At 47.3% G+C, this 24,729-nt stretch overlaps 1 protein-coding gene across 1 annotated transcript in view; it reads left to right on the forward strand.

The window, feature by feature from the left end:
• The first annotated feature begins 1,512 nt into the window (after nt 1-1,512).
• The window catches only part of GALNT15 (polypeptide N-acetylgalactosaminyltransferase 15), a 55,187-nt gene continuing 31,970 nt past the window's right edge, over nt 1,513-24,729 (forward strand). The window contains 2 exon segments of the mRNA XM_003826199.7: nt 1,513-2,624; nt 22,664-22,830. Coding sequence (XP_003826247.2) covers nt 2,086-2,624; nt 22,664-22,830 — 706 coding nt within the window. The 5' untranslated portion in view covers nt 1,513-2,085.

The raw sequence follows: 24,729 nt of genomic DNA on the forward strand, positions 1-24,729 counted from the left end.
CCTTCAACCTGTTCAAGCCAGAAGCCTGAAAACTGAGCACGCTGGATTCTCTTCTCCCTTCTACCTACCTCACTCCCTCAGTGATCTCAGGTCTCACGGCTTCAAACACTATCTGAGTGCTGCTGGAGTCCAGCTTTGTATATGCAGGCCAGACCTCCCCCTGACCTTCAGCTATCCTACAACTGCTGCCTTCACTTCATCTCCTCTTAGCTGTCTAGAGGACATCTCGAATGTCACATGTTCCAAATCAAGCCACTGGCATGCATTCATCTCCTTCCACCTTTTCTCCTTCCCCATCTTGGTTAATGGCAAGTCTATTCTTCCAACTACTCAGAACAAAAATTTGAACTCATCTTGACTCTTCTCTTCCTCTCACATTAGTCATTAATTCATCAGCAAATCCTATAGGTTCTTCCTTAAAGTATATCCACAAGCTGACCCCTGTCACCACCGATGCCACTTAGTGCAAGGCAAGAACCTCTTGGTTGGTCTCCCTGCTCCTGCTTTTTGCCCCCCACTGATTAGTCTCAACCCAGCAGCCAGAATGATCCAGTTAAAACCCAAGTCAGATTGTGTCTCTCCTCTAAGGGCTCCCCTCTCACTCAGAGGAAAAGCCAAAGTTCCTTCAATGCAACCAGGGGGTGTCCTGCATGGTCCTCCTGCCCCCCGCCCCCTTGCCTCTCTTATTCCACTTCCCATCAGGCTCCACCCTGCTCTCTTTGCTTCAGCCATGCCAGCCTTTTGCTGTTCCTCAGACATGCCAGCATACTCTTGCCTTGGAACCTTCACATTTATCATTCTGTCTGCCCCGAACACTCAACCTCAAATAGCTGTGCAGCCCTCTCCTTTACACAAATGGTAACTCTTCCATGAAACCTTTCTCCACCACTCAATGTCCATTTCCAAGCCCAGCCCATGCTCCCCAGCCCCATCCCTGCTCTGCTTTTTTGCCTTCATCCTCATCACTATCTGACCCAGTGGATAGTTTTAATTGTATCTGTCACTAGAATGCAAGCTCCATGAGACACACATTTTTGTCTGTGTTATTCATTGCTCTACTTCCAGTTCCCAGAACAATTTTGGCACATAGCATGTGTTCATTAATTATGTGTTGGTTAAATGAAGGAAGCTTGATGAGGGAAAGAGCATGCCACTCCTCTTCCAGCGTCCCCCTTGGTGGCCAGGGCAGAGCAGGCATTCAGCTGCTCTTGTGGGAGAAGAAGGGACTTGCAAGATCATCTCCCTTAGCTCCCTCATTTTCAGGAGGACAGGGACAGTGGTCCCCAGGAAGGGAAGGAGAGTCCAACCTAGTTTGCCTGATCCCCCGTGGGAGGCTGAGGTTGCAAACAGACAGCTGCAGCTCCTTGCAGCTATGCCACACACACAGCCTTTCTGAATCAGAGGGTATTAGTCTTTCCTTCTGAACTCTTGGGATATTCCTGTTTTGATTTGGCTCTAGCAGTGACCACACCGAGTTGTGCAAAGCCTGGGAACAGTGAGGGCATTAGGACCAGGAGTGACGCGCACGCTTGGCTCTGGGTTGTGTCTGGCAGAGGGCTCTCGGCTGAGTGGAGCTATGTGTGAAAGGAAACCAGGCACTGCCTGCCGGCTTTACATCTGTTGATCTGACCTGACTGGAAGCGTCCAAAGAGGGACGGCTGTCAGCCCTGCTTGACTGAGAACCCACCAGCTCATCCCAGACACCTCATAGCAACCTATTTATACAAAGGGGGAAAGAAACACCTGAGCAGAATGGAATCATTATTTTTTTCCCAAGGAGAAAACCGGGGTAAAGGGAGGGAAGCAATTCAATTTGAAGTCCCTGTGAATGGGCTTTCAGAAGGCAATTAAAGAAATCCACTCAGAGAGGACTTGGGGTGAAACTTGGGTCCTGTGGTTTTCTGATTGTAAGTGGAAGCAGGTCTTGCACACGCTGTTGGCAAATGTCAGGAGCAGGTTAAGTGACTGGCAGAAAAACTTCCAGGTGGAACAAGCAACCCAGGTTCTGCTGCAAGCTTGAAGGAGCCTGGAGCGGGAGAAAGCTAACTTGAACATGACCTGTTGCATTTGGCAAGTTCTAGCAACATGCTCCTAAGGAAGCGATACAGGCACAGACCATGCAGACTCCAGTTCCTCCTGCTGCTCCTGATGCTGGGATGCGTCCTGATGATGGTGGCGATGTTGCACCCTCCCCCGCACACCCTGCACCAGACTGTCACAGCCCAAGCCAGCAAGCACAGCCCTGAAGCCAGGTACCGCCTGGACTTTGGGGAATCCCAGGATTGGGTACTGGAAGCTGAGGATGAGGGTGAAGAGTACAGCCCTCTGGAGGGCCTGCCACCCTTTATCTCACTGCGGGAGGATCAGCTGCTGGTGGCCGTGGCCTTACCCCAGGCCAGAAGGAACCAGAGCCAGGGCAGGAGAGGTGGCAGCTACCGCCTCATCAAGCAGCCAAGGAGGCAGGATGAGGAAGCCCCAAAGAGGGACTGGGGGGCTGACGAGGACGGGGAGGTGTCTGAAGAAGAGGAGTTGACCCCGTTCAGCCTGGACCCACGTGGCCTCCAGGAGGCACTCAGTGCCCGCATCCCCCTCCAGAGGGCTCTGCCCGAGGTGCGGCACCCACTGTAAGTAAGGCCCTTGTTTTCCCTTCCCTGATCCCAGGGCATGATCAGGTGGTAGCAAACTCGGGAATGCAAACTTTCTGTACCCTGCCTCTCCTGACTTAGAGCAAGTGCTTTTCAAGATGCAGTACCTGGGCCAGCAGCGTCAGCAGCCCTTGGGCACTGGTGGGTTCTCAGAAATGCAGATCCTCAGACCCCATCCCAGACCTGCCAAACAAGAAACTCTGGGTGGGGTCCAGTGGTCTGTATGAACAAGCCCTTCAGGTGAGAATCATTGTCCTAGAAAGCAGAAAGTGAGGACTCTTGCTTGTTCATTCTCTTCTCCGTCCTGGGTTCTAGTTCTTCTGTCTTTAGGTCAAATGGCTTTATTTCTATAACACAGAAGGGAGGTTAGAGCAGACATTCGCCAGTTCTAACACTCTGACTCCACTACATTTTGATTTTAGGGTTATTGTTAGTGTTTGCTTTTAGTTTGGATCAAAATAACAATTGCAGTTTACATTTAGGGGGCTCTTCCCATGTGTCTGGATTTACTTTACAAGCTTTTAATGTATTAACTCATAAAGTCCTGGAAAGTCCTCACAGCTCTGCAAGATGGGTGCTAGTAGTATCATCATGCTTATTCTATAGGTATGAAAACAAGGGGAAGTTGCTTTCCCAGTCACGCTGCTAGTAGGTAACAAAGTCAGGATTTGAATGCAGGCATGTGAGCTCCAGTCTGCCTGACCCACCACTCCATGCCACCTGCCTTGGGCCACTAGACTAAGGAAACAGTTCCAGTGCCTGAGAGCCAGAATACTGTGCTGACTGCAATTTACCCTGCCAGGGCAGCCCCAGCCCCAGGAGGTAAGCTGAGAAGTGTAGGTGATGGGCAGAGCTGTGCCCAGGCAGATGCTGGCCCATCCTCCACACCCCCTGCTCCCTTACTGTCACCATGGCTGGCCACTGAGGAGGGAGCCTTGGTTACCAGCATCCAGGGAGCAAGGCAGCTTGTTAGTTTTAGTTTGGTGATTTAGGTCCCTTTTCCTATAGGCCATTGCTCCTCCCAGAGCCTGGAGAGTTTCCTGGAAAGCAAACATTTGTGCAGGGCAGCAGTTGGAAGCAGGGCCACACACTCCTCGGATCCCTGATCTAGTTCCCCTCAGCCTGGCTGCTCAGCCACTCACACTCGAGGGCATGCAATTGCAGGGTCAGCAGCCGGGAGTGAACATCTCCTTAAATTGTGTGCCCCGGGTGCCTCACTCACTTCACCCTACTTCCATTTCAACCCCGCTACACTGTTTTCAAGCCTTACCTTTAAAAGCTATTTTCAGGAAATTCCCACCCCATTCTAGTTTTGTGCCCTCCTTGCACCCTGGAGTTTTAACTCACAGCACTTACAAAACTAAAGCCAAATGATTATTGATGTATTTATCAGTCGAATGCCTGCTTTCCCTGCTATGCTGTGAGCCCCTTAGAAGGTCAGGACTGAGTTTGTATTGTACATCCCAAAGCCCAACATGCAGTGAAGAAGTGATTGCTGAATGAACAAACATAGTTTTCAAATTTTTTGACACTATTTTTCACTGGCCTGGAGCAAGAGTGAGCATCCTCTTTTTATCAATAAGAAATAATATTGCCTGAAACGAGAGGGTCTGTGGCTACCAAAGTGGTCTGTGTGTGTGACTGTGTGTTTGCATAGTGCAAATGTGTGGTGAATATGCATATTTGTGGGTCATGGTATATGTATGTTTGTGCATGTGTGTTGTATATATTCTCTGTGTTGTGTGTGCTTTGCATTATGTGTATTAAATGGATGTCGTGCATGTATGTGTAGTACATGCAGGTACTGCGTTATGTGGTGCCTATATGCTTGGTGCATGTTACTTTGTGTATGTGATATGATATGCACAGCTATGCATTGTGCAATGTGTCATCTTGTGTGCATGTGTGTTAATGTGCATGTATTATGTGCATGGTTCATATATGTATTGTGTATCGGGGTGATGCCACATGCATTGTTCATCTGGGTGTGTGTTGCAGTTTGCTATTTGTTTTGCATATGTTCACGTGGTGCATGTGTGCACAGGTATTGTGTTGTAACTGTGTTTCTTGTGTATGATGTGCTTCTGTGGTGCATTGTGCTATAAATGCATTGTGTGAATGGGATATGCATGTATGTACAAGTGTGTTGTGTTTATTATGCATGTGGTATAAAGTGCATGGATATGTTGTATGTGGCACAAGTGCAGGTAAATTTTGTGGTGTGTGTGCTGTGCACGTATTTGTGTGTGCTGTGTGTGTAGTGTGCATGGGTGTAATACGTGTGTATTGCGTATCTTGTGCATGTGGTGTGATGTGCACATGTACTGTGCATGTACTGTGCCTGTGTGTGCTGTAGTGTTTGTTTTACATGTTTTGTGGTACATGTGTGCGTATGTATTCTTTGTGTGTTGCATGTATGTTATACATGTGAGGTGTGAGTGATACATGTGTATATGTGCAGGCATGTTGTGTATGTTATGCATGTAGTGTGATGTTCATGAGTGTGTGATGTGCACTGTGAGTTGCGTGGTGCAAGTCTGAGTACATTTTGTGCTGTGTGTGTTTGATGTGCACGTGTGTGTTTATGTGTGTGTGCAACACTTCAGTGGTTGCTTCTTCCAGCCAGAGTAACCAACTCGTCTTGACTTGCCTGAGACTTCCCAGATTTTAGCACTGAAGGTCCCAGGCAGTCGGGAGGAAACTCCTCAACCCCTGCGAAAGGGAGACGATTGGATTCTCCAATCCCCAGCTTGCCAGGGTTCTCACGGAACGGCCGCCAGCTTTGTGCGGAGGTGCTCAGCGCCCTCTGCTGGCCCCCGCTGGTGCGTGCGGCCTGCGCAGCCCAGGCCTTGGTCGCAGACTACCCTCTCCAGTCTGCGGTTCAAGCTCTGGCGCCTTCCCTTAACTGGATTCCTCGCCTGCATGCACAAGAGAGTCCCTGCAAAGCAAGGCAAACGATCTCCACCCTCCCCCCAGGGTGACAGGACTCTTCGACTCCTACCCCTTTAAATCTGGGCCACAATACAACACAGAAGAGAAACAGGCATATATTAAGTGCCTGCAGTATGCGGGCCCTGCACCGCTGCTTTCCCACCAGGACCAGCAGAACGCTAGGACATCAGGAGCCTGTGCCTCGGGCTGTAGCGCACCCCGTGCTATCGCCAGCCACACATCCCCTTGCAATTCCATCCTTGACTCCTAAGCCAGACAAGCCCCTCTGGCCCAGTTCCTACACCCAAACGCCCAAACTAGCTCTGCCTGTTGTCCTTTCCCCTCTGCCCAGGCCACAGGCCTTTTTCTGAGTACCTTTAGAGTCATTTCTGGAGGTCAGTTTGAATAGGTGGCATTTGAGGAAAATTACCAATGATGCAAGAGCAAAAAAGAAAAATATCAGTGGAAAAGAGGTCAAAAGACAGTCTCTGAAAAGAGAGGCAAAATTACAGTGAACATTTATTGAGCACTTACTATGTGCTAGAGGCTCTGCTAAGTGGTTTTTGTTTTCAACTCTTCATAGAAAACCTCTAAGGTAGGTTTCATTTCATGGATGAGGAAACTGAGGCACAGAAAGATGGAGGGACTGGTGCCAGGTTATCTGACCAGGTGAGTTTGACACCAAAGTCATACTCTTAACCACCACACTACACTTTGCCAGTCTGCCACTCTCCAGACCAGAGATTGGGCAAGTCACATGGGCTGGAAGTGTTTTCATCTTAAAATGGGGAGAACTCACACGGGTCCATGGGGAGACACTTGCGGAAATGCTTATCACAGCATCCTTGATGGTGCTGAGGAGCTGGAAGCCACCTGGATGTCTTGTCACAGGGCAGGAGGAGCTGGGTGCACCCTATGAGATACTCAGCCTGAGTTAGAAGCAACAGACTCTGGGTACATTCAACAATGAAGGGAGACCTTAAAAATCCCCTGCTGAGTGAAAAAGTAAGGCACAGAAAGCGGCCTACAGCACTGTATCATTAGGGGAAATGTAAATCCATGCAAACTAACCAATCCATTCTTTACAGGAACAGAACAAACTCAATGAAATGGTTGTGCTGTGGGAAAGGGAGGGTCCTCGGGGCAGAGGTGGGGATAAAACTGAATGAATACTGAGGCAAAATAGAGAAGAGCCCATGATGGAACCACAAACAGGAACGGGATTAACTCAGCCCTTCAAAGCTGCTGTCAAAGAAGGGGTGGGAGGAACAAGCCCTGCCCATTTAGCCTCCTGTAGCACGGATGGTTTTCAAAGTTCTTCCAGGCCCCAGCTCTCCTTTGATCATCCTGGTATCCAGTGCAGGGGCAATGGGTTCCTAGGATCAAAGAGGCTGCTGTGTGAGAGCCAGTGCTTTGTAATCTACATCTACGGCTGAACTTCAGCGTGCATCAGAACAACTAGAGGGCTTGTTAAAAATACAGATTCCTGGCCTCCATTCCTCCAGTTTCTGATTCAGTGGGTGTGAGGTGGGGCTCAACATTTGCATTTCTGCAAACTCCTGGTACTGCTGCTGCTGCTCCCAATCCAGAGACACTTTGAGAACCTCTGCTCTAAGGCACACTCTTTATGCCGAACAGACTGGCCAGAGCAGTGCTCCTCAAACTTTAAGGTGCATGCGAATCTTCTAGGCATCCTGTTAAAATGCAGTCAAATTCAGCAGGTCAGGAGGGCAGCCTCAGATGCTCCATTTCTATCAAAGGCACTCCAAGGTGGCACCAGCACTGTTGGCCCACAGAGCACATTTTTCAACAGTGAGGAGTTACACCACGACTTCCCAAAAGTAGGTGCACACCCAACCCCCCTATATTGCTTGTTAAAAAGACATAGATGTTCAGACCCCCTCACTGGCAATGCTCCAGAGTTCTGAGTTGGAGCCCAGTAATCAGAATTTTTTTAAGCTGATGCTAGATAGTCTGGGGACCTATTGGTAGAGAAAGCGAGTGGAGAGCTGCTAGAGTTTGGGAAGTTTCCACGTAGGAAGCAATACTAGAGTCAGAAAATAGAAAAGAGAGCAGAGAGGAACAGGCTCCCTCATGGCCCCGGCAGTTTGTCCTTAAACATAAATGTCAACTCAGCGGTAGCTGGCTGTGTGCTACCTGCTTTTAACTTGCCTTTATGGTTCAGCCTGTGTTTCCCTGGTTTATGTACCCATAGCTGTGATTAAACAGTTGTGGACCTGTGGTTGAATCCTGGTACCACCTGTTACTGTGTGACCTTGTACAAGTCACTCAACCTCTCTGAGCCTCAGTTCCTCAACTGTAAAATGGGATAATAATAACACCCTTGCATAAGGTTGTAGAGAAAATGAGACACAACGTGTGATGATTTTCCTTGTGTATTAAGTCCAAACAGAAGTTGCCCTTATCATATTCTTGAGTAAATGGCCTAGGAGTAAGTTGGAGAGGTGGAGAAAAATGGAGCTGTGGATATCATATTGCTGTCCTTTCTCTGACTGAAAAGTTATTTTCTGGCCCTGGAGGCTGCTAAATCATCATAAATGTGCAGGTACATTGGAATTATCTGGAAAGTCTTAAAAACTATTCATACTCATGCTCCACTTCCAAGGATTTCTATTTAGTTGGTCTGGGGTGAGGCCTGGGCACCAAGAGCTTAAAACTCCCCAGGTGGTTCTATCGTGAAGCCAGGCTGCAAGGCCCCAGGTGGTCAATGGCTCTTCACAGCTGGTGGGGAGAGCTGGGAGGGATATCTTCTGCTTTGTTCCCCACTTCCTGCCCCAGAGGCCATAATGGGCAAGGGGTCAGAGGGAAGGGCAGGGGCGGGAGAGTCGCTTTGGCTGCAGCTTTGTTGTCAAGTAGAAGATGGTGTTGCAATCCACGCGGGGTCCACTCAGTTCCCTGCGAAGACTCTGTCCTGCCAGGCCGTGATTCACCCCAAGATGACTCCCCACACCCCTTGTTGGCTGTGATAGCCTGGCCTGCAAAAGAGGAAGGAGGCAGCTGACAGGGCATCAGTAAATCCAAGAGAGCAGACATGCCCTTCGGGATGAGGGACAAGAACAGGAACAAGCTGGGCTTGAGACCTGGGGCTGGAACTTAGCTCAATTCCCCCCACAAGAGAGGGAAGACAACCCAGTATGGGCAGTGTGAGTGGTGCTTATGGGGCCTGGCTCTCCAAGTCGTGAAGGGATGCCACAAACACCAACCTTCCAGCCCTCGAGTCCACAGTGGCCGCAGCAGAGGCAGTACCTCCTCTGGACCTCCACTCTGGATCCATTACCCCGCAGTGGGGTTGCAGCGTAGACAGAGCTGACTATATAGCGCCCTTTTTTGGGTCAAATGCACTCATGGTAACAAGTGTGGTAGAGTCTTACCCTGCACTTCAGGACAAACCCAGCTGGCCTTGGGGGTTAGATTAGATGTGGTTAATCTACACCTTGTCCTGGGGTGGGAGGAATTGATGTTATTTACTCCAGTGCCACTCACAGTGTGGTCCTCAGACCTGCAGCCTCAGAAATGCAGACCCTTCAGACCCCACTTAAACCTACTAGATGAAATCTCTACTTTAACAGGATCCCTAGGTGATTTCCATTCATGTTAAAGTTTGAGAGCCATTATGAGGCCAGTGGTTCACAGCCCCCACTCACATTAGAACCAATGAGTCGTCATGTCAAGGCTCCAACGCAGACCAAGTAAATGTGATTCACAGGAACTCACTCTCTAAGTGATTCTAATGTGTAACCAGGCTGAGGACCACTGCTTAGGCCACTTTAGGTGACTAAGAACAGAGATGCTCAAGTCACTTAAGGTGATGGAGTTACTGCAAGTTTACACAGGATGTAAGTAAGGAACAGGGAACTGTCCAGACAAGGTTGAAGGAGGTGGACAGGAGGGAGACCACGATCCACAGTTCCTTTGGGGACTTGGCCTTCCTGACATCCTGCAGCAGTAGGGGCCTTAGCACCTGGCCAAGTATTCTGTACATCTGTCAGCTCACCTCCTATTGTCTTGTCACTAACAACCACTGCCCTCTACTCTAACTGTGGTCCAGGAACCAACAGCATCAGCATTACCTGGGAGCTCACCAGAAATGCAGAATCTCAGGCCCCACCCCAGACCTACTTGACCTAAGTCTACATTTAATGAGGTCCCGGATGGTTCAAGGGCATATGGACACCGGAGAGGCACTGAGCTACGTCTTGGCTTCTACCACCCCGTCTTTGGATTACTGTCTGCTCTATGACCTGCTATCAGCTGCTCACTTTTTGCATGTCTAAAGCTCACACTTCTTGAGATGGAGGATCTGGCAGGTTTCTCTGGCCGCTAGCCTGGGGAGGCTGTCCCTGTTAGCTGGAACTATGGCTCCAAGATGCTTCATAGGCCTCCGGTCAGTGTTCAGACCAGTGACTCCCAGTCTGTGCCTGTCTCTGGTTCAGAGGTAGATGCCAGGATCAGAGCAAGCCAAGGATCCCCTGAACCCCTCCAGAAGTGAGCTGTGGGAGTTTGGATAACCTGCACAAAGAGAAGGGGATGGCATGTACCTTGTGACCTCTGTCCACTGATGGAGAATGACAGGCTGGCAGCATCAGCCTCCACTGCAGACTCCAGCCCTTTCCTCCCATCTCTCTTGTCTGCAAGCTTCTTCATCCATTCTTCCAAGGCCTCAGCTCCAGGCTGTGTCCCAGCCCTAGCAGCCTCAGGCCTGGCCTAGAAGTTGGTATGGTGTTCCCAAGATAAGTGCCACCAATTACAGGCAAGCTAGGATTTTCTTGTAATGGAGGAACTTGGCTCTGTGGGATTACTCCCCTGTTAATCTTGACAACCAACTTACACAGTTCCTGAGAACAAGTTCAGTGTCTTTCTTCCTTCAGTGAACAAATAGCTATTGAACAACTATCAGAAGTAAGAAGGTAAGCAATACCCAGCCCCAACCCCAGGAAGCTTGGGGTGCACTGGGGGATGCAGACAAGCAAACAGGCTGGTACATCAGTGGGATCAGGGCTGAGATAGAGAAGCCTATCCGAGTGGGGCGCCTCCACTGATTTGATAGGAACTGGGAGTCAGTATCCCCAAAACAGCTTTAGGAAACCTGGCAGAAACCTTTCTACTCTGGCCAGGCAAGGGGAGGGAGGGAAGAGTGTCAGTACTACAGCCAGGCCATCTGGTGCAATGCTGTGACTCATTCTCTTCAGAGCCATCATCCAAATGCATTTTTCCAAGTTCACAGGGGATCCTGGAGCTGCATGAAAAGAGGGTGTGCATCTGTATGTAAACACAAGACACCAGACTCCTCTGATCTTGGAGTGTGAAGATATAAAGCTAGCCTGCAGAACAGCTCTCTTAGGCTAAGATTATCCCTTTCAATCCAGGACACACCCCTGGGCTGGAGAAAGGTATCAACATCCCTGTGTTGGCTAATTAGGGATTAAGCCCAGGTTGATTTGATTCCAAAGCCCTTGGTTGTTCCTGTCCCGCTGCTCCCGCTCAAAGGATGAACAAAGGAGGTCAGGGGTGGGGTTTTGGACACTTGAGTGACACATACAAACCGAGATAGTAAAATATTCACCGGATATTTCGTTGAAGCAGAGAAGTTAGCCTCATTATTTAACAATAAAAACATACATTTCTTCCTGGATCCTCTGCATAAGTCCCTAGTCACTTGGGGCCTTGCTTTATGATGTTCAAGAGCCTTTGCCATGCTCTGCCTCATTGGTTGGCTCAGCAATGCTATGAATGTCTTTCCTTCAGTTCCTGGTACATGCCAGCCCCTTCCCACCTCTGGGCCTTAGCAGAGGCTGTGACACCTGCCAGGCATGTCATTCATTCCCCACCTGCACTCTCTCTCTGGGCTGTGTCCTACCCACCCTTCAGGTCTTGGCTTTGATTTCACGTCCCTACCTCCAGAACGTCTCACTACAGCTGTTGAATAATGATTTGGTTATGTTTAATAGGACATAAACTCCATGCTATTAGGGCTTATCTTAGTTTAGGTTTCCCCTAAAGAAGATCCTGAAAGAAGGCTTCATTTTGCAGGTTATCCCAAGAAGCACGGGTAGGGGCTCAGGAAAGTGGAGCAGAGATGCCTGAGAGAGGCATGTGTTCAAGGCAGCTACCTCTGTGGGCAGCTGGAGCTCAGCCCTTGGAGACAGCATAGAACATGCATGCATCTCAGCGCTTCCTACCCTCTGCCCTTAGGGGTGAGGGGGCTGGGTGTTTAATAAACCAACTCTTTTCAATCACTGGCTGAGCACAGCTCACTGGGGTGGGGTAGGGGTTAATTTTCCAGCTCTTCGGGGATGCTCTGACTGGGGAAATCACACTGGTCAGCCAGAGAAAGCCCTAGGGCCATTAGAAGTTGGGCCGTCCTGTATCATAATGAGATGGCCCAAGAGGATATGGGCAGGGGCACCACAGATTGTGCTTCAGGCATCATGTCTGTTTCATTCATCTTTCAGTCCTAACACATAATAGGCTGTCAATAAATAGCTGTTAAATGACTTGATAGAGAGATGGAAGGTGAAGATTAAAGAGAAAATCAGAATGAAGATAGGCAGGTCTGTCTAGAGCCTCCTCAATGAATAAATATCCTATTTCCTTACTCTGAGCTTCCTGGCAGCCACACTGAAAAATAAAAAAAGACGATATTCTTATTTGTATTCTTCATGAGGAGGAAGCACACTGTTGCTCAGATGAAGGAAAGTATTTTGTGGCACTTATATCTGCAAGGACTTTTCTTCCAAAGCATCAAAGTGGAGATAACAAGTGACAGGGGGACAACATTCTCAATAGGTTCCCTCGGTAATGGACAGCAGGTTTCCTAAAAGTGATTCTTGCATTGTTCCCTGATGAAAGCTGAGAGCACGATGACAAGCACGACTCCCTGTAAGCACATTTGTAAGGCAGCCAAGACTGAGGGGTCAAGTAAGTTGCCTTTTGAAGACCTTAAGGAATCAGCGTAGACAGTGCAGAATGTGTGGAGGAACTGATGGATCGCATGTTTTTCAAATAACCTTCCATCATTGTCCCTTTATGACTCTGAATCCAGAACATTCTGCTCGCACTGTAGTCCAAGACGGTGATAGACAGACAGACAGACAGACAGATGATAGATGATAGCAATATACTATCAGCTATTTGCCGTGTAACTTTAAACAGGTCATTTAAGCTCTCTGGGCTCTAGTTTCCTCATCTTAAAAATGGGAAAATGTGTCCATGATTTAGTGCTGTATAACGCACCTTATCAAAACTTAGTAGATTTTAAAAAATAGATATTTTTAAAACTTTGGTGCTTCAAAAGATGTCATCAAGAAAGTGAAAAAAACAATCCAAGAGTAGAAGAAAATGTTTGTAAGTCCTATATTGGATAAGAGATTTGTATCCAAAATACAAAAAGAACCCTTACAACCCAACAATTAAACAACAAAACACTCCATTTTAAAATGGGCAAAGGATTTGAATAGACATTTCTTCAAAGAAGACATAAAAATGGTCAATAGCACACAAAAAGATGTTCAAATCATTAGTCAGTAGGAAAATACAAATCAAAACCACAATGAGATGACATTTTACCCCCACTAGGATGGCTGAAGTAAAAGACAGTGCAAGTGCTGACAAGGATGTGGAGAAATTGGAACCCTCACACATTGCTGGTGGGATTGTAAAATGGTGCAACTGCTTTGGAAAACAGTTTGGCAGTTCCCCAACATGTTAAACATGGAGCTATCATATGGCCAGTAATACCAGTCCTAGGTATATACTCAGGAAAATTAAAAACATGTTCACACGAAAACTTATACATGAATATTCATAGTGGCATTAGTCATGATATAAGTCAAAATAGGAGCAACCCAAATGTCCATCAACTGATGAATGGACAAACAAAATGTGGTATATTCAAACAATGAAATATTAGGCAGTAAAAAGAAATGAAGTACTGATATAGACTACAACATGATTAAGCTTGAAAACATTATGATAAGTGAAAGAAATCAGTCACAAAAGGCCATGTTATGTCATTTCATTCATATGAAGTGTCCAAAGTAGGCAAGTCTGTAAAGACAGAAAGTAGGTTAGTGGTTGCCACGGGCTGTGGTAGTTGTGGGAGCAGTGGGAAGTGACTGCCAATGGGTAGTAGGTTTTTGGGGGTGGGGTGTTGAAAACGTTCTCAAATTAGACAGTGGTGATGGCTGCACACCTTTATACTTGAATCCATGGAATTGTACACTTTATAAGGGTGGACATTATGGTATGTGAATTATATCTCAATAAAAATATTATTAAAACATTAGTGATTTCAGGCCGGGTGTGGTGGCTCACTCCTGTAATCCCAGCACTTTGGGAGGCTGAGGCGGGTGGATCACGAGGTCAGGAGTTCAAGACCAGCCTGACCAACATGGTGAAACCCCGTCTCTACAAAAAATACAAAAATTAGCGAGGCATGGTGGTGCATGCCTGTAATCCCAGCTACTCAGGAGGCTGAGGTGGGAGAATCGCCTGAACCTGGGATGTGGAGGTTGCAGTGAGCTAAGATAATGCCACTGCACTCCAGCCTGGGTGACAGAACAAGACTCCATCTCAAAAAAAAAATTAGTGATTTCAAACAATAACCATTTCTATGTTATGGTTCTATAATTTGGACTGGACTCAGCCAGGCAGTTCTTCTGCTGATCTCCCCTGGGTTCACCCCTGTGGCTGCCATCAGAGGGCGCTGACTGCACTGAATATTAAGATGGCCTCGCTCTCAGACCTGGCAGCTGATGCTGGTCCTCAGCTGGGGCACTTTAGTTTTTCTTCAAGCAGTCTGTAATCCTCTATTAGGCTACGTTGGTTTCATTACATGGCATCTCATGACAGCAAGTGGAAGGCCTTGAGGCTTAATCTTGGGAGTTCTCGAATGTCACTTCTAGTACATTCTATTGGTCTAAGGAAGGCACAAGGCCAGCCAGACTTAGGGGCTGAAGAAATAGATTCCATTTCTTGATGCAAAGAGTGGCTGACTCACATTATAAAGAAACACGGTGAACAGATATGTTGTGACCATCTTTGCACACATGAAAATTCCTATTTCAAAGGGCATTTGGGAGGATTAAATGTAATAATTCTTGTAATAATTCATGCTGCTAAAGCACAGCACCTGGTACATAGGACTCCTCATGAAGTGGTGGCTATGATAAATATTAATAAGACGCCTGCCTCACAGGTGCTACCCTATTCCTCCATTCTCCCTCAGTGAAAACAAATCATAGACTCAAAGGTGGAAGGATCTTTAGATATTACACAGTGAATCCCTCAGTGTCAGATGTGGGAACAAGAGCCAGAGGAGAGAAGGGAGAGACTTGTCCAAGGCCCCTTATCTCCATTCCCTCAAGGGGGATTCAGAGGTCTGAGCCTGATGGAAGGTCGTCGTCCAGGGCATGTGGCACATCTCCTAGCACATCTAGCCTCACGCTCTTCCCCCCGACCATTATCCTGGCTCAGGCTGTGTATACTTGCAAGGGGGCGTCTCAGAGGAAAAGAATCACAGAAGGCAAAGTGTTGCCTGTGGGTGAAGGAAGAGGAGTCTTGCCCAGTGGTGGAAGTGAGAAGTTACAGGAACTCAGTTGGCACAAAATGGCAGCCATAGGTCATGTCCCATCACAGACATGTTTGTTTGGCCATGCAGTTTTATTTTAAAATGTTGGATTAGTGGTCAACATTTAAAAATTAAGATATTTCCCAGAAACAGTTCAGGTTTCTGGCTTTTTCTGAAAATCAGGAAGATGTGGCAAAACTGGACTAAATTTCCTCCCAGTGACATCAGCCGTTCCTTTTAGGTGGGCCATGTGGTCTCTGGCTCACTGAAGCACCCACAGGGCAAGAGTCACATCTCCCTGGCTGGCATTTGAGCTTATGCTCCCTTCAAACCTGAACAAAGGGGTTGGAGCACTAGGAGGGGATGGTGTAGATGCAGTTCAGGACCTTTCAAAGATCTTTGTTGGCTGGACCTTAGCCAGCTTCCTAGGTTTCCAGTGGCTTCTCTGAATTGCTGCTCAAACCCTCTTCCTAGTTCTGGTCTACCCACCCCTCATTCCTTAGTGCCTGAAGCTCTGTAAGGTTGGGTGGGAGCGGGGGAGGAAGAGTGGATAGATTGCAAAGCAGATGACAGGTCCTTAGCACCATTTCCCTCTCTGTCCTCACTTCCACCTCCCTCCTTGTGTCCTCTCTCTCCAAGGTCCTCATGATGACATGAGGAGCCCAGGGTTCCCAAACATGGGAGAGTAGGGCCATATCATCTGGACCATTTCTTATTGTCTCCTCAGCATCTCCCAAAACTTACACACTCACATCAGCTAAGGAGTTGGATGCTTTCTATTACAAGCTTTATCCTTCTGAAGGGAAGTCATCCTGCATTTTAACAACAACAACAAAAAAAGGAAGCCACCAAAGCCACTGGATGAGCAAGAAGATTGGAGAGCTTTGCTCCCGGTGGCAGCCTGAATCACAGGAAACATTTTGCTGTTAGGCCAGGGTTCTAGGGAGATTAGGTCCAACAGGGGATCTAGCTGAACTCCAATCACCCACCTGGCCTCCTTTGCCTGTAATCCATGAGGTGAACAGCACCACCATGTTGCATAACTCCAAGAGACACCAGTGCATGGTGATCTCTGAGCATGGCACCCACTGGTGTTGGGCAATGCACCAGCCCTAGGGGTTGAGATGAGGAGTAAATGAGATAATGCATGGGAATATCCTACAAATATCAGTGATTGTTATTCCCAGAATACCAGCCCAGTTCCTCTGCTATGCTGAAGGACATCCTCAGAGACATGTTCAGACAATACCAGAAGCCAGTCAGCACATTTTACCTGAAAAATAGTAACAGCTTCCAGTTATTGAAAGCCTGCTGTGGACAAAGCACACAACATTTTACACAGCCCTTTAAAGTAACCCTACTTGTTATCTTCATTTTATAGATGAAGAAATTGAAGCTAGAAAGATATCCAGGCACATGAGAGGTTTGCAAGAATCAACAATAGCTAGCTAGCATTTTTGGGCTCTTACTATGCATAAGTACTTCAAATGTATTAGCTCATTTGGTCCTTCCAACAACCTCATTTTACCGATGAGCAACATGAGTTTAAGTAAATTGTATGTTCAAGATGGATTAATGGAATCAAAAAGATTGTGAGAAATGAGAATTAGTGACTGAAGTATAACTGAGTCTGTTGGTCTGGAGACTGTTGAAAGCAAGGATAGTTCTCAGAGAGCTTATAGTACTTGCCCAGGTCACATAAGGACGGACTGGGATTTGAACCCAATGCCAAAACTTCGCCTTTTATCCACTTGATAAAACGTCAGCTGAACTAACACATTTTTGAGCAAGTTTATCAAGGTGAATGGAATTGCAGTTTGGCCGCTTTCAGGGACTCTATTTGCTTGCCACACCCTCCTACTTGGTTCTGTGCTGCCACCTGGAACAATGAGAGAGGATTCATCCCATTTGCCCATACCTGCATGACTGTGCTGCCCATAGGCTGATGAAGCCCATCCTGGGATGATGACCATGGACTGCCATAAGCCTGTACATGTAGTTGGTATCCCTCCCTTCCACTGGTGTCTGGGAGCTAAACAGTCTGCACCATTCTCAGGCTCCCCCTCCAGCCCACTAGAAACAAAACAATCCCTGGCTAGGCCAGGCATGGTGGCTGACGCCTGTAATCCCAGCACTTTGGGAGGCCGAGATGGGAGGATCACGAGGTCAGGAGATCGAGACCATCCTGGCTAACACGGTGAAACCCCGTCTCTACTAAAAATACAAAAAAATTAGCTGGGCGTGGTGGTGGGTGCCTGTAGTCCCAGCTACTCGGGAGGCTGAGGCAGGAGAATGGCGTGAGCCTGGGAGGCGGAGCTTGCAGTGAGCCAAGATCGCGCCACTGCACTCCAGCCTGGGGGACAGAGCGAGACTCCGTCTCAAAAAAAAAAAAAAAAGAAACAAAACAATCCCTGGCTCTTCTTAAAAGCATCTAACAGGCCCTGAGACACAAGACTTTGTCAAATTTGGGTTATAATATTTAGTTCCACACTCCAAGCCATGTTGTGGGTGCTGGGCCTTCTCACAAACCTCAGGCTGGGTCCACTCAGCCGATGCTGGTCCTCCCCTGAAACACCAGATTATTTCCATGGTGATTTTTAGCTCTCGTCTCCAGGCAGTTCTGCAGTTGCAGAACAAACCACAGCTGTCGGTTTATGTCTTGAAGGCTGCGTGAGCTTCTTTCCCTGAGAGAGGAGAAGGATTCTTTCTGAGCTGATGCCAGGAGACCTGCCTCCACAACTTGGGGGGGCATCCCCCATAGCCTTGTAATGGCTTTCAAGAACCCATTTGGCCTTTAACATCTCTTAGCAGCCTGTTTAGTTTATCCCACTCACACTCCTTGCCCATCCATTGGTTCACCATCTTCTCTCTCACTATGAGGAGAGAAGTTATATCTGTTCATAAAACCCCAAAATTCCTGGAGCAAGGGGAGTCTATGAAATTCTCTTTGAAATGCTTGCTCTCCTTATTTTTCTGCCTCCTTCTTCCTCCTACTGCAGGAAGGAGCCCCCAAAGAATCAAGAACACACACTTTCAAGGCTGGAAGAGCCTGAGAGGTACCTCTTGTAGTAATGGGACATCTGTTAATAATGGCAGCAAACGCATGGTGCTCACTCTGTGCCACCCACTGTTCTTGGTGCTTTATAAAGATCATTTCATCTCCACAACAGCAAATCCCCAAAAGTGGGCCCTACTGCTACCTTTCTGAGGAAACCAAGGCACCCAGAAGCTAAGCAACTTTCCCAGGGTCATCTCCGCAGCTAGGAAGTGGTGGAGCCTCAGTGTCCACAACCTGAGTTACCAGGTGAGACTGCCACCCGGCAGAGGATGTTCTGTGAAATCAAAGAGAGGAACTTGAGTGCCCTGGTCACCATTTAACTAGCAGAGATGGAAGCTCTCACATCTCCTTACTTTGAGTAATATGCAAGGAGTGTGATCTTAAAGAGCTAGAGGTTAAATACAAATTTCTTTCATTGAAGGAGGCCCTGCTCCATGCCAAGCACTGTGCCAAGCCCTTTATCAAACTTATTTCTCCCAAAAGCTCTGAAGTGGACACTGTTGGGAAACCCAAACTTGAAAGTAGTTCAGTGGATGTCTCATGCTATACTGTAGAATAGTTGTTTAAAGATAGCTATAATTTGCAAAGATGATCATAAATATAACATTCATACTAATTACATTGTGTCTTTTTGGAAAATGGCTATAAAACAGTCACTGTCTATTGGGTGCCTATTATTATTCTTTGATTCTCTCAATGGGCCTAAAGGGTAATTATGGTTACCCCTACCTTCCAAATGAGGAAACTGATACCTATAAATATTGAGTGAATTACCCAAGGAAACTTAGGAAGCAACGGAGTGAACATTCAAATCTAAATATGTCTGATTCTGAAGTCTAAGTTCTTTTGACCATCTTACTACAAGGATACATACACCACACGCACACACACGTGCACATGTGTGTGCATAACACACACTTGTGTTGTTTCCAATTCTCATAGTCTATGAATTGAGACAGAAAAAGGAGCCAGGCATGGCTGGCAGGCATAGCCGTGCTCTCTTCTTGGAGCAGACGGGACTGACTTTGGTAAACTATTAAACTGTCCCCACAGGAATTCCAAACCCAGGGCTCTCTGTCCCAAACTCCTTTCCTATCTCAGTTGGCAAATAGCCAGTCTCCCAGCAATAAGCCCAATTAATAGTTTAGGGTTTTTTTTTTCATACCCACTAAATTCACTGAGGCAAAATTTCTTTTCACAGCCACCAGTCCCTGTCTAGGACCCCTGGGTTTACCCAAATGCATGGCCACAAAAGAAGCGGAGAGGATATGAGGAAATTTTGCACCTGTTTGTGAGCAGTCTAGAGCAAGTCTGAGGGCAGAGCAGAAATTCTCAGCCCCACCAGGGGAGCAGGGGAGAGAATGAAGGGGGTGAAAGACCTCAGCAAAGACTATGCATGTGCTGGGGACGCAGTCATCTCCCTAAAACCTTACAGGGAAGCTGGTTCCATTTTGGACATGTTATTTGAACAGCCCTGAACTCAGACTATAAAAGTTCATATAAAGTTCATTATTTTATTTGTTTTAAGAATGGTTCTCAGAATGCTGCCATGCATTTAGGGACTTCTTGCTAAAGTCCATAGGAATTTATCTTTCAAATAAGTGTTAGATGGGTGTTAAATTTTCTCTTTAAAACTAATATGATATTTGAGTTAACAGTATTGAACCATGTCGGATTCCTGGTTTTGCTCATTGTGGATGATTACGTGAGATATTTTCATGATGGGGAGCTAGGTAAAGGGAACATAGGAACTCTCAGTTTCTTGTCAGTCTTAAACGATTTCAAAATAAAAAGTGGTAAAGTGGGAATTGAAAGAAAAAATTACTAGAAAGAGTGTTGCTTTCCCCAAAAATCTTGCATGTAACTTCTCTAATGGTGATAATTCTGTTGCAGAATAAACATTTTACTTTGGCTACCAGGGATCTCAGAGTCAAATTTAAATTCATTCTAGAAATACCTAGGCCCTTATAACCTATATATTTATGTTCTTTCTCCAAATGCTGACTTACTAAATTTACTTATATTCCTCAGCTCCTGACTTTTCTTCCTTATTTTTATTTTACCATCATTTTAAGTATTTGTATTGTGTGTATTTTTTTGTGAGTGGCTTCAAATCATTGATGGAAATAAATAGCTTGTAAATTTATAAACCAACAAAATAATTAGCTCATTTATGAGATGTTTATGTGTTTTTAAAAATTATTTAGGAATTCTGTTTACCATTACCTAGACTCAATTCTCCCTCTCTACACAGGATTTTGCCCTGAGAGTCACACACAGGTTTCCTGTGCATTGAGAGTTTTCTGCCTTTCTTAGGACTGGTACCAAGCTAGGGAGCAGCATGAGTTGACACATCTTAGAAGGTGTTTCCCTCAGACAGGGCCAGCCTCAGCCTGGTTGTCACTCTGCCTGCAGTTCCACCTCACAGATTCCTTTAGGTGTCCGAAGTTTGGGGTCCTTGAGATGGCTCCTATTCAAATGTCCCTCTGAGGAGGAACATAGTTTGAGCAGCAGCTGCAACTCAGAAAGAGGCTCTTCAGAAACACACATTAAGAAAGTGCCTTTTGTAAGCAAGTGTGAGCTATATACTGCTCCATGTATCAGGTTGTTATAATTCACTCCACCCTGGACCCACTGATTCTCATCAGACCCAAAGCAAAGCAAACACCATGCACCCTGTTCACAGACAGCCCCTCAGCAGAGGGAAATGCAAACACCCCTGCTATCCAGCCATAAGCCAGCAAAGTGGAAAGGGTGTGAGAGTTTTGAAGGTAGAACATTCAGCACTGCCACTTGCCAGGAATGTGAGCTTTGATGTCTTCCCTTCCCTCGAAGCCTCCGTTTCCTCATCTGTAAAATGGGAGTAAGATAGCCCAACCCATGGATTAATTATCAGATGAATGTGCAGTGATATATTAAAGGCCTTGCACGGTGTCTGGCATGTTGTTGGCACTCACAAACATTCCATCCTTGTTTTTTCTTCCATAAAAATAATAAGAGCCTAAATGTCTTCTCTTTTAGAAGTGTCTGTTCATGTCCTTCGCCCTCTTTTTAATGGGGCTTTTTGTCTTTTTTCTTGTAAATTTGCATAAGTTCCTTGTAGATTCTGGATATTAGACCTTTGTCAGATGGATAGATTGCAAAAATTTTCTCCAATTTTGTAGGTTGTCTGTTCACTCTGATATTTCTTTTGCTGTGCAGAAGTGCACATGTATGTTTGTTGCAGCACTATTCACAGTAGTGAAGTCGCGGAATCAACCCAAATGCCCATCAAAGATAGACTAGATGAAGAAAATGTGGTACATATGTACCATGGAGTACTATGCAGCCATAAAAAGGAATGAGATCCTGTCCTTTCCAGGGACATGGATGGAGCTGGAAAACATTATCCTCGGCAAATGAACACAGGAACAGAAAACCAAACACCGCATGTTCTCACTTATAAGTGGGAGCTGAACAATGAGAACACATGGACACAGGGAGGGGAACAACACACACTGGGGCCTGTTGTGGGGGCATGGGTCGGGGAGAGCATCAGGATAAATAACTAATGCATGTGGGGCTGAATACCTAGGTGATGGGTTGATGGTGGCAGCAAACCACTATGGCACATGTTTACCTATGTAGCAAACCTGCACGTCCTGCACATGTATCCTGGAACTTAAAATAAAATTTTAAAAAATAGTAAGTGCTAACATTTAAAAATTGTGTGCCAGGTGCTATGCTAGGTTGTAGGAACATAAAAATAAAGAAAATAGTGTCCCTGACCTTGAATGGATGACAGAGATTACCGGACACTTAACTACACGCATCATCCTATCCAAGCCTCACCACAGCCTCGGGGCGTTCTGATCTTCCCAGAAGGCCAGGAGGGGTGTCCCTAGGTCATTTAGTTGTGCCAGAAATGTAGGCCTCACGCCCAAGCCAAAGACTAGAGCAGAGGTTCTCAAAGTGTGGTCCACAGAAAACAGCAGCATCGGCATCACCTGGGAGCTTGTTAGAAACGCAAATTCTTCGGCCCCACTCCATCTCCAGAAACTCTGGGGGTGGGCCCTGCAGTCAGTATTTTAAAAATCCCACCAGGTGATTCTGATGCATGCTCAAGCGTGAGAGCTGTGAGGGTGATAATATTGTCATTCATTCTCATTTTACAGATGAGGACAGTCATTTGCTGAGGACGACGGCAACGCTTCTCAATTGCAATGAGAGGGACTTTGGATTAAATGATAAAGGAGCTCTTGAGATCTGAGAATTGGGAGATAGTAGACAGCACCACTATGAGGCGTAACAGGTTCTTTAATATGGGAATTTTAAGACATCCCATAGGACAGCCATATAATGGGGGCAGCTCCAGCCAGAGCAAAGGAAGCGAGTTAGAGGGTGTGGAGTGTTTCCTGTGGCCTTCTCTTCCCCATGGCTCTCTGGCTCTCTTCCCTGCAGGTGTCTGCAGCAGCACCCTCAGGACAGCCTGCCCACAGCCAGCGTCATCCTCTGTTTCCATGATGAGGCCTGGTCCACTCTCCTGCGGACCGTACACAGCATCCTCGACACAGTGCCCAGGGCCTTCCTGAAGGAGATCATCCTCGTAGACGACCTCAGCCAGCAAGGTAGCCACGGCTCTCCTCCAGGCTCGTCTGGGTGAGCCTTACCCCCTGGCGGGTGGAGTTCTCAAGCAAAAGATTGAAGTTTGGAACTATTTTAGGCAAGATTCCCCAACTACAGACCTCCAGATGAGGATTAATGGGCAAGTAACTTATGAATGAAGAGCCACTGGGGAAACCAGTAAGGCAGTGGGGGCCGCAAGACAGAGAAGGAGAAGGAGCCCTGCAGGGGAAACAGCCCTGGGGAGGGTCTTGAGGGGCGTCACCTCAGCCTGATCCCGTGGGGATCTCTCTCCCAGCTGCCACCCAGTCCAACAATCCTCTCTCCAAGACACTGAAGAATCACATAAGGCGGCCCTGTTGTGAGTGCTCACTGCCTCGCAGACCCTGGTGCAGCACTTTACACATATGCACATATGTGTATCGGTCCTTCACTCATCATGGCTTAGACAGACCCACTCACTTTCCAGAGGAGGAAACTGGGGCCCAGAGAAGAGAGCAGACTGGAGCGGAGTCAGCCAAAAGCAGCAGAGTCAGGCCCAGAGCTCAGACTTGCAGAACCTGCCTGTATGCTTCCTCTCACAGGAACCTGGCTACTAGAGACAGCCCTAAAAGAAGATGGAGACAGAGAAGCCCCCACTTGACTCGTAGGTCAGTGGCTCTCACGCTTGAGCATGCATCAGAATCACCTGGTGGGATTTTTAAACTACTACTGCAGGGCCCACCCCCAGAGTTTCTGGTGATGGAGTGGGGCCGAAGAATTTGCATTTCTAACAAGTTCCCAGGTGATGCTGATGCTGCTGTTTTCTGTGGACCACACTTTGAGAACCTCTGCTCTAGTCTTTGGCTTGGGCATGAGGCCTACATTTCTGGCACAACTAAATGACCTAGGGACACCCCTCCTGGCCTTCTGGGAAGATCAGAACGCTCTGAGGGAAGCCGAGCATTCACGTTTTTCTAAGGGGAATAATGGAGAAGGGCTAGGGTAGCCAGGTGCCTCTGTTAGTTCTTTCTACGGTCCTCACTCCAGGGATGGGCCTAGCCTGGCCATAGCAGCGAGTCAGATTAGCCAGAGGCTCTGGGAACACCTGGGGTTCCTGGGTGCAGCTGGCTGCATATTAGGCAGGACTAATGAACAGGTGCAGGACAGGGCTGGGTTGGCGGGTAAAGTGCCCAGAGACTCTCCAAACCCTCAAGTGGGGCGGGGTCCGCCCAAGAGCACACCTGTGGTAAGGCCCCCACCATCTGATGAGCTGTGTTACATCTGTGCCCCTCGGGCGTACGGAAAGTGGAGGAGCTGGGCCCCAGAGAAATGGGCTACCCCAGAGCTGGCAGCCCCACCAGAGGGGATCTGGATCCCCTGCCAAGCAATTAAGCTGCCCCCTCCTGGCCAACTCCCCTTCTGCCCCTCACTACTGGGTTGGCTCTCCATCCAGTGGCCCCATATTTCCTGTTGACATTGGGGTGCAAGGCCTTTTCCACAACCAAGGGCAGCACTGGTTCTATTTCTGCAGGTCCCTCTCCTCTGTGTGATTGCCAAGACCCAGATCCCAGACAAGCACCACCTTGCGCACTGTTTTTATTTAATCCTCTTGGCCACCCAGAGAGGCAGGGCTTATCAACCCTACTCTACCTATGAGGAAAACTGAGACAGAAAAAGATGCTGCGGGTTGCCCTGAGCCACCTTGATGGGCTTCCAAGCCGATGGTCATGACAGCATAGTGTAGTGTGATAGAATCAGCTAGATGGGTTTCAGGGTATTCGTCTGGGGTGGTGATGCCCACACCAAATCATTAAATCAAAAAATGCTTGCGATGACCAGCCCATGATGACCCTTTACAAGTGGAAGTCAGTATTACTGCTGTTTTCTGGAGGGAAGGAGTTGAGGATAATACCAGTTTTTTC

Source organism: Pan paniscus, chromosome 2 (assembly GCF_029289425.2).
Source record: "Pan paniscus chromosome 2, NHGRI_mPanPan1-v2.0_pri, whole genome shotgun sequence".
In the NCBI taxonomy this organism is placed as follows: domain Eukaryota; kingdom Metazoa; phylum Chordata; class Mammalia; order Primates; family Hominidae; genus Pan; species Pan paniscus.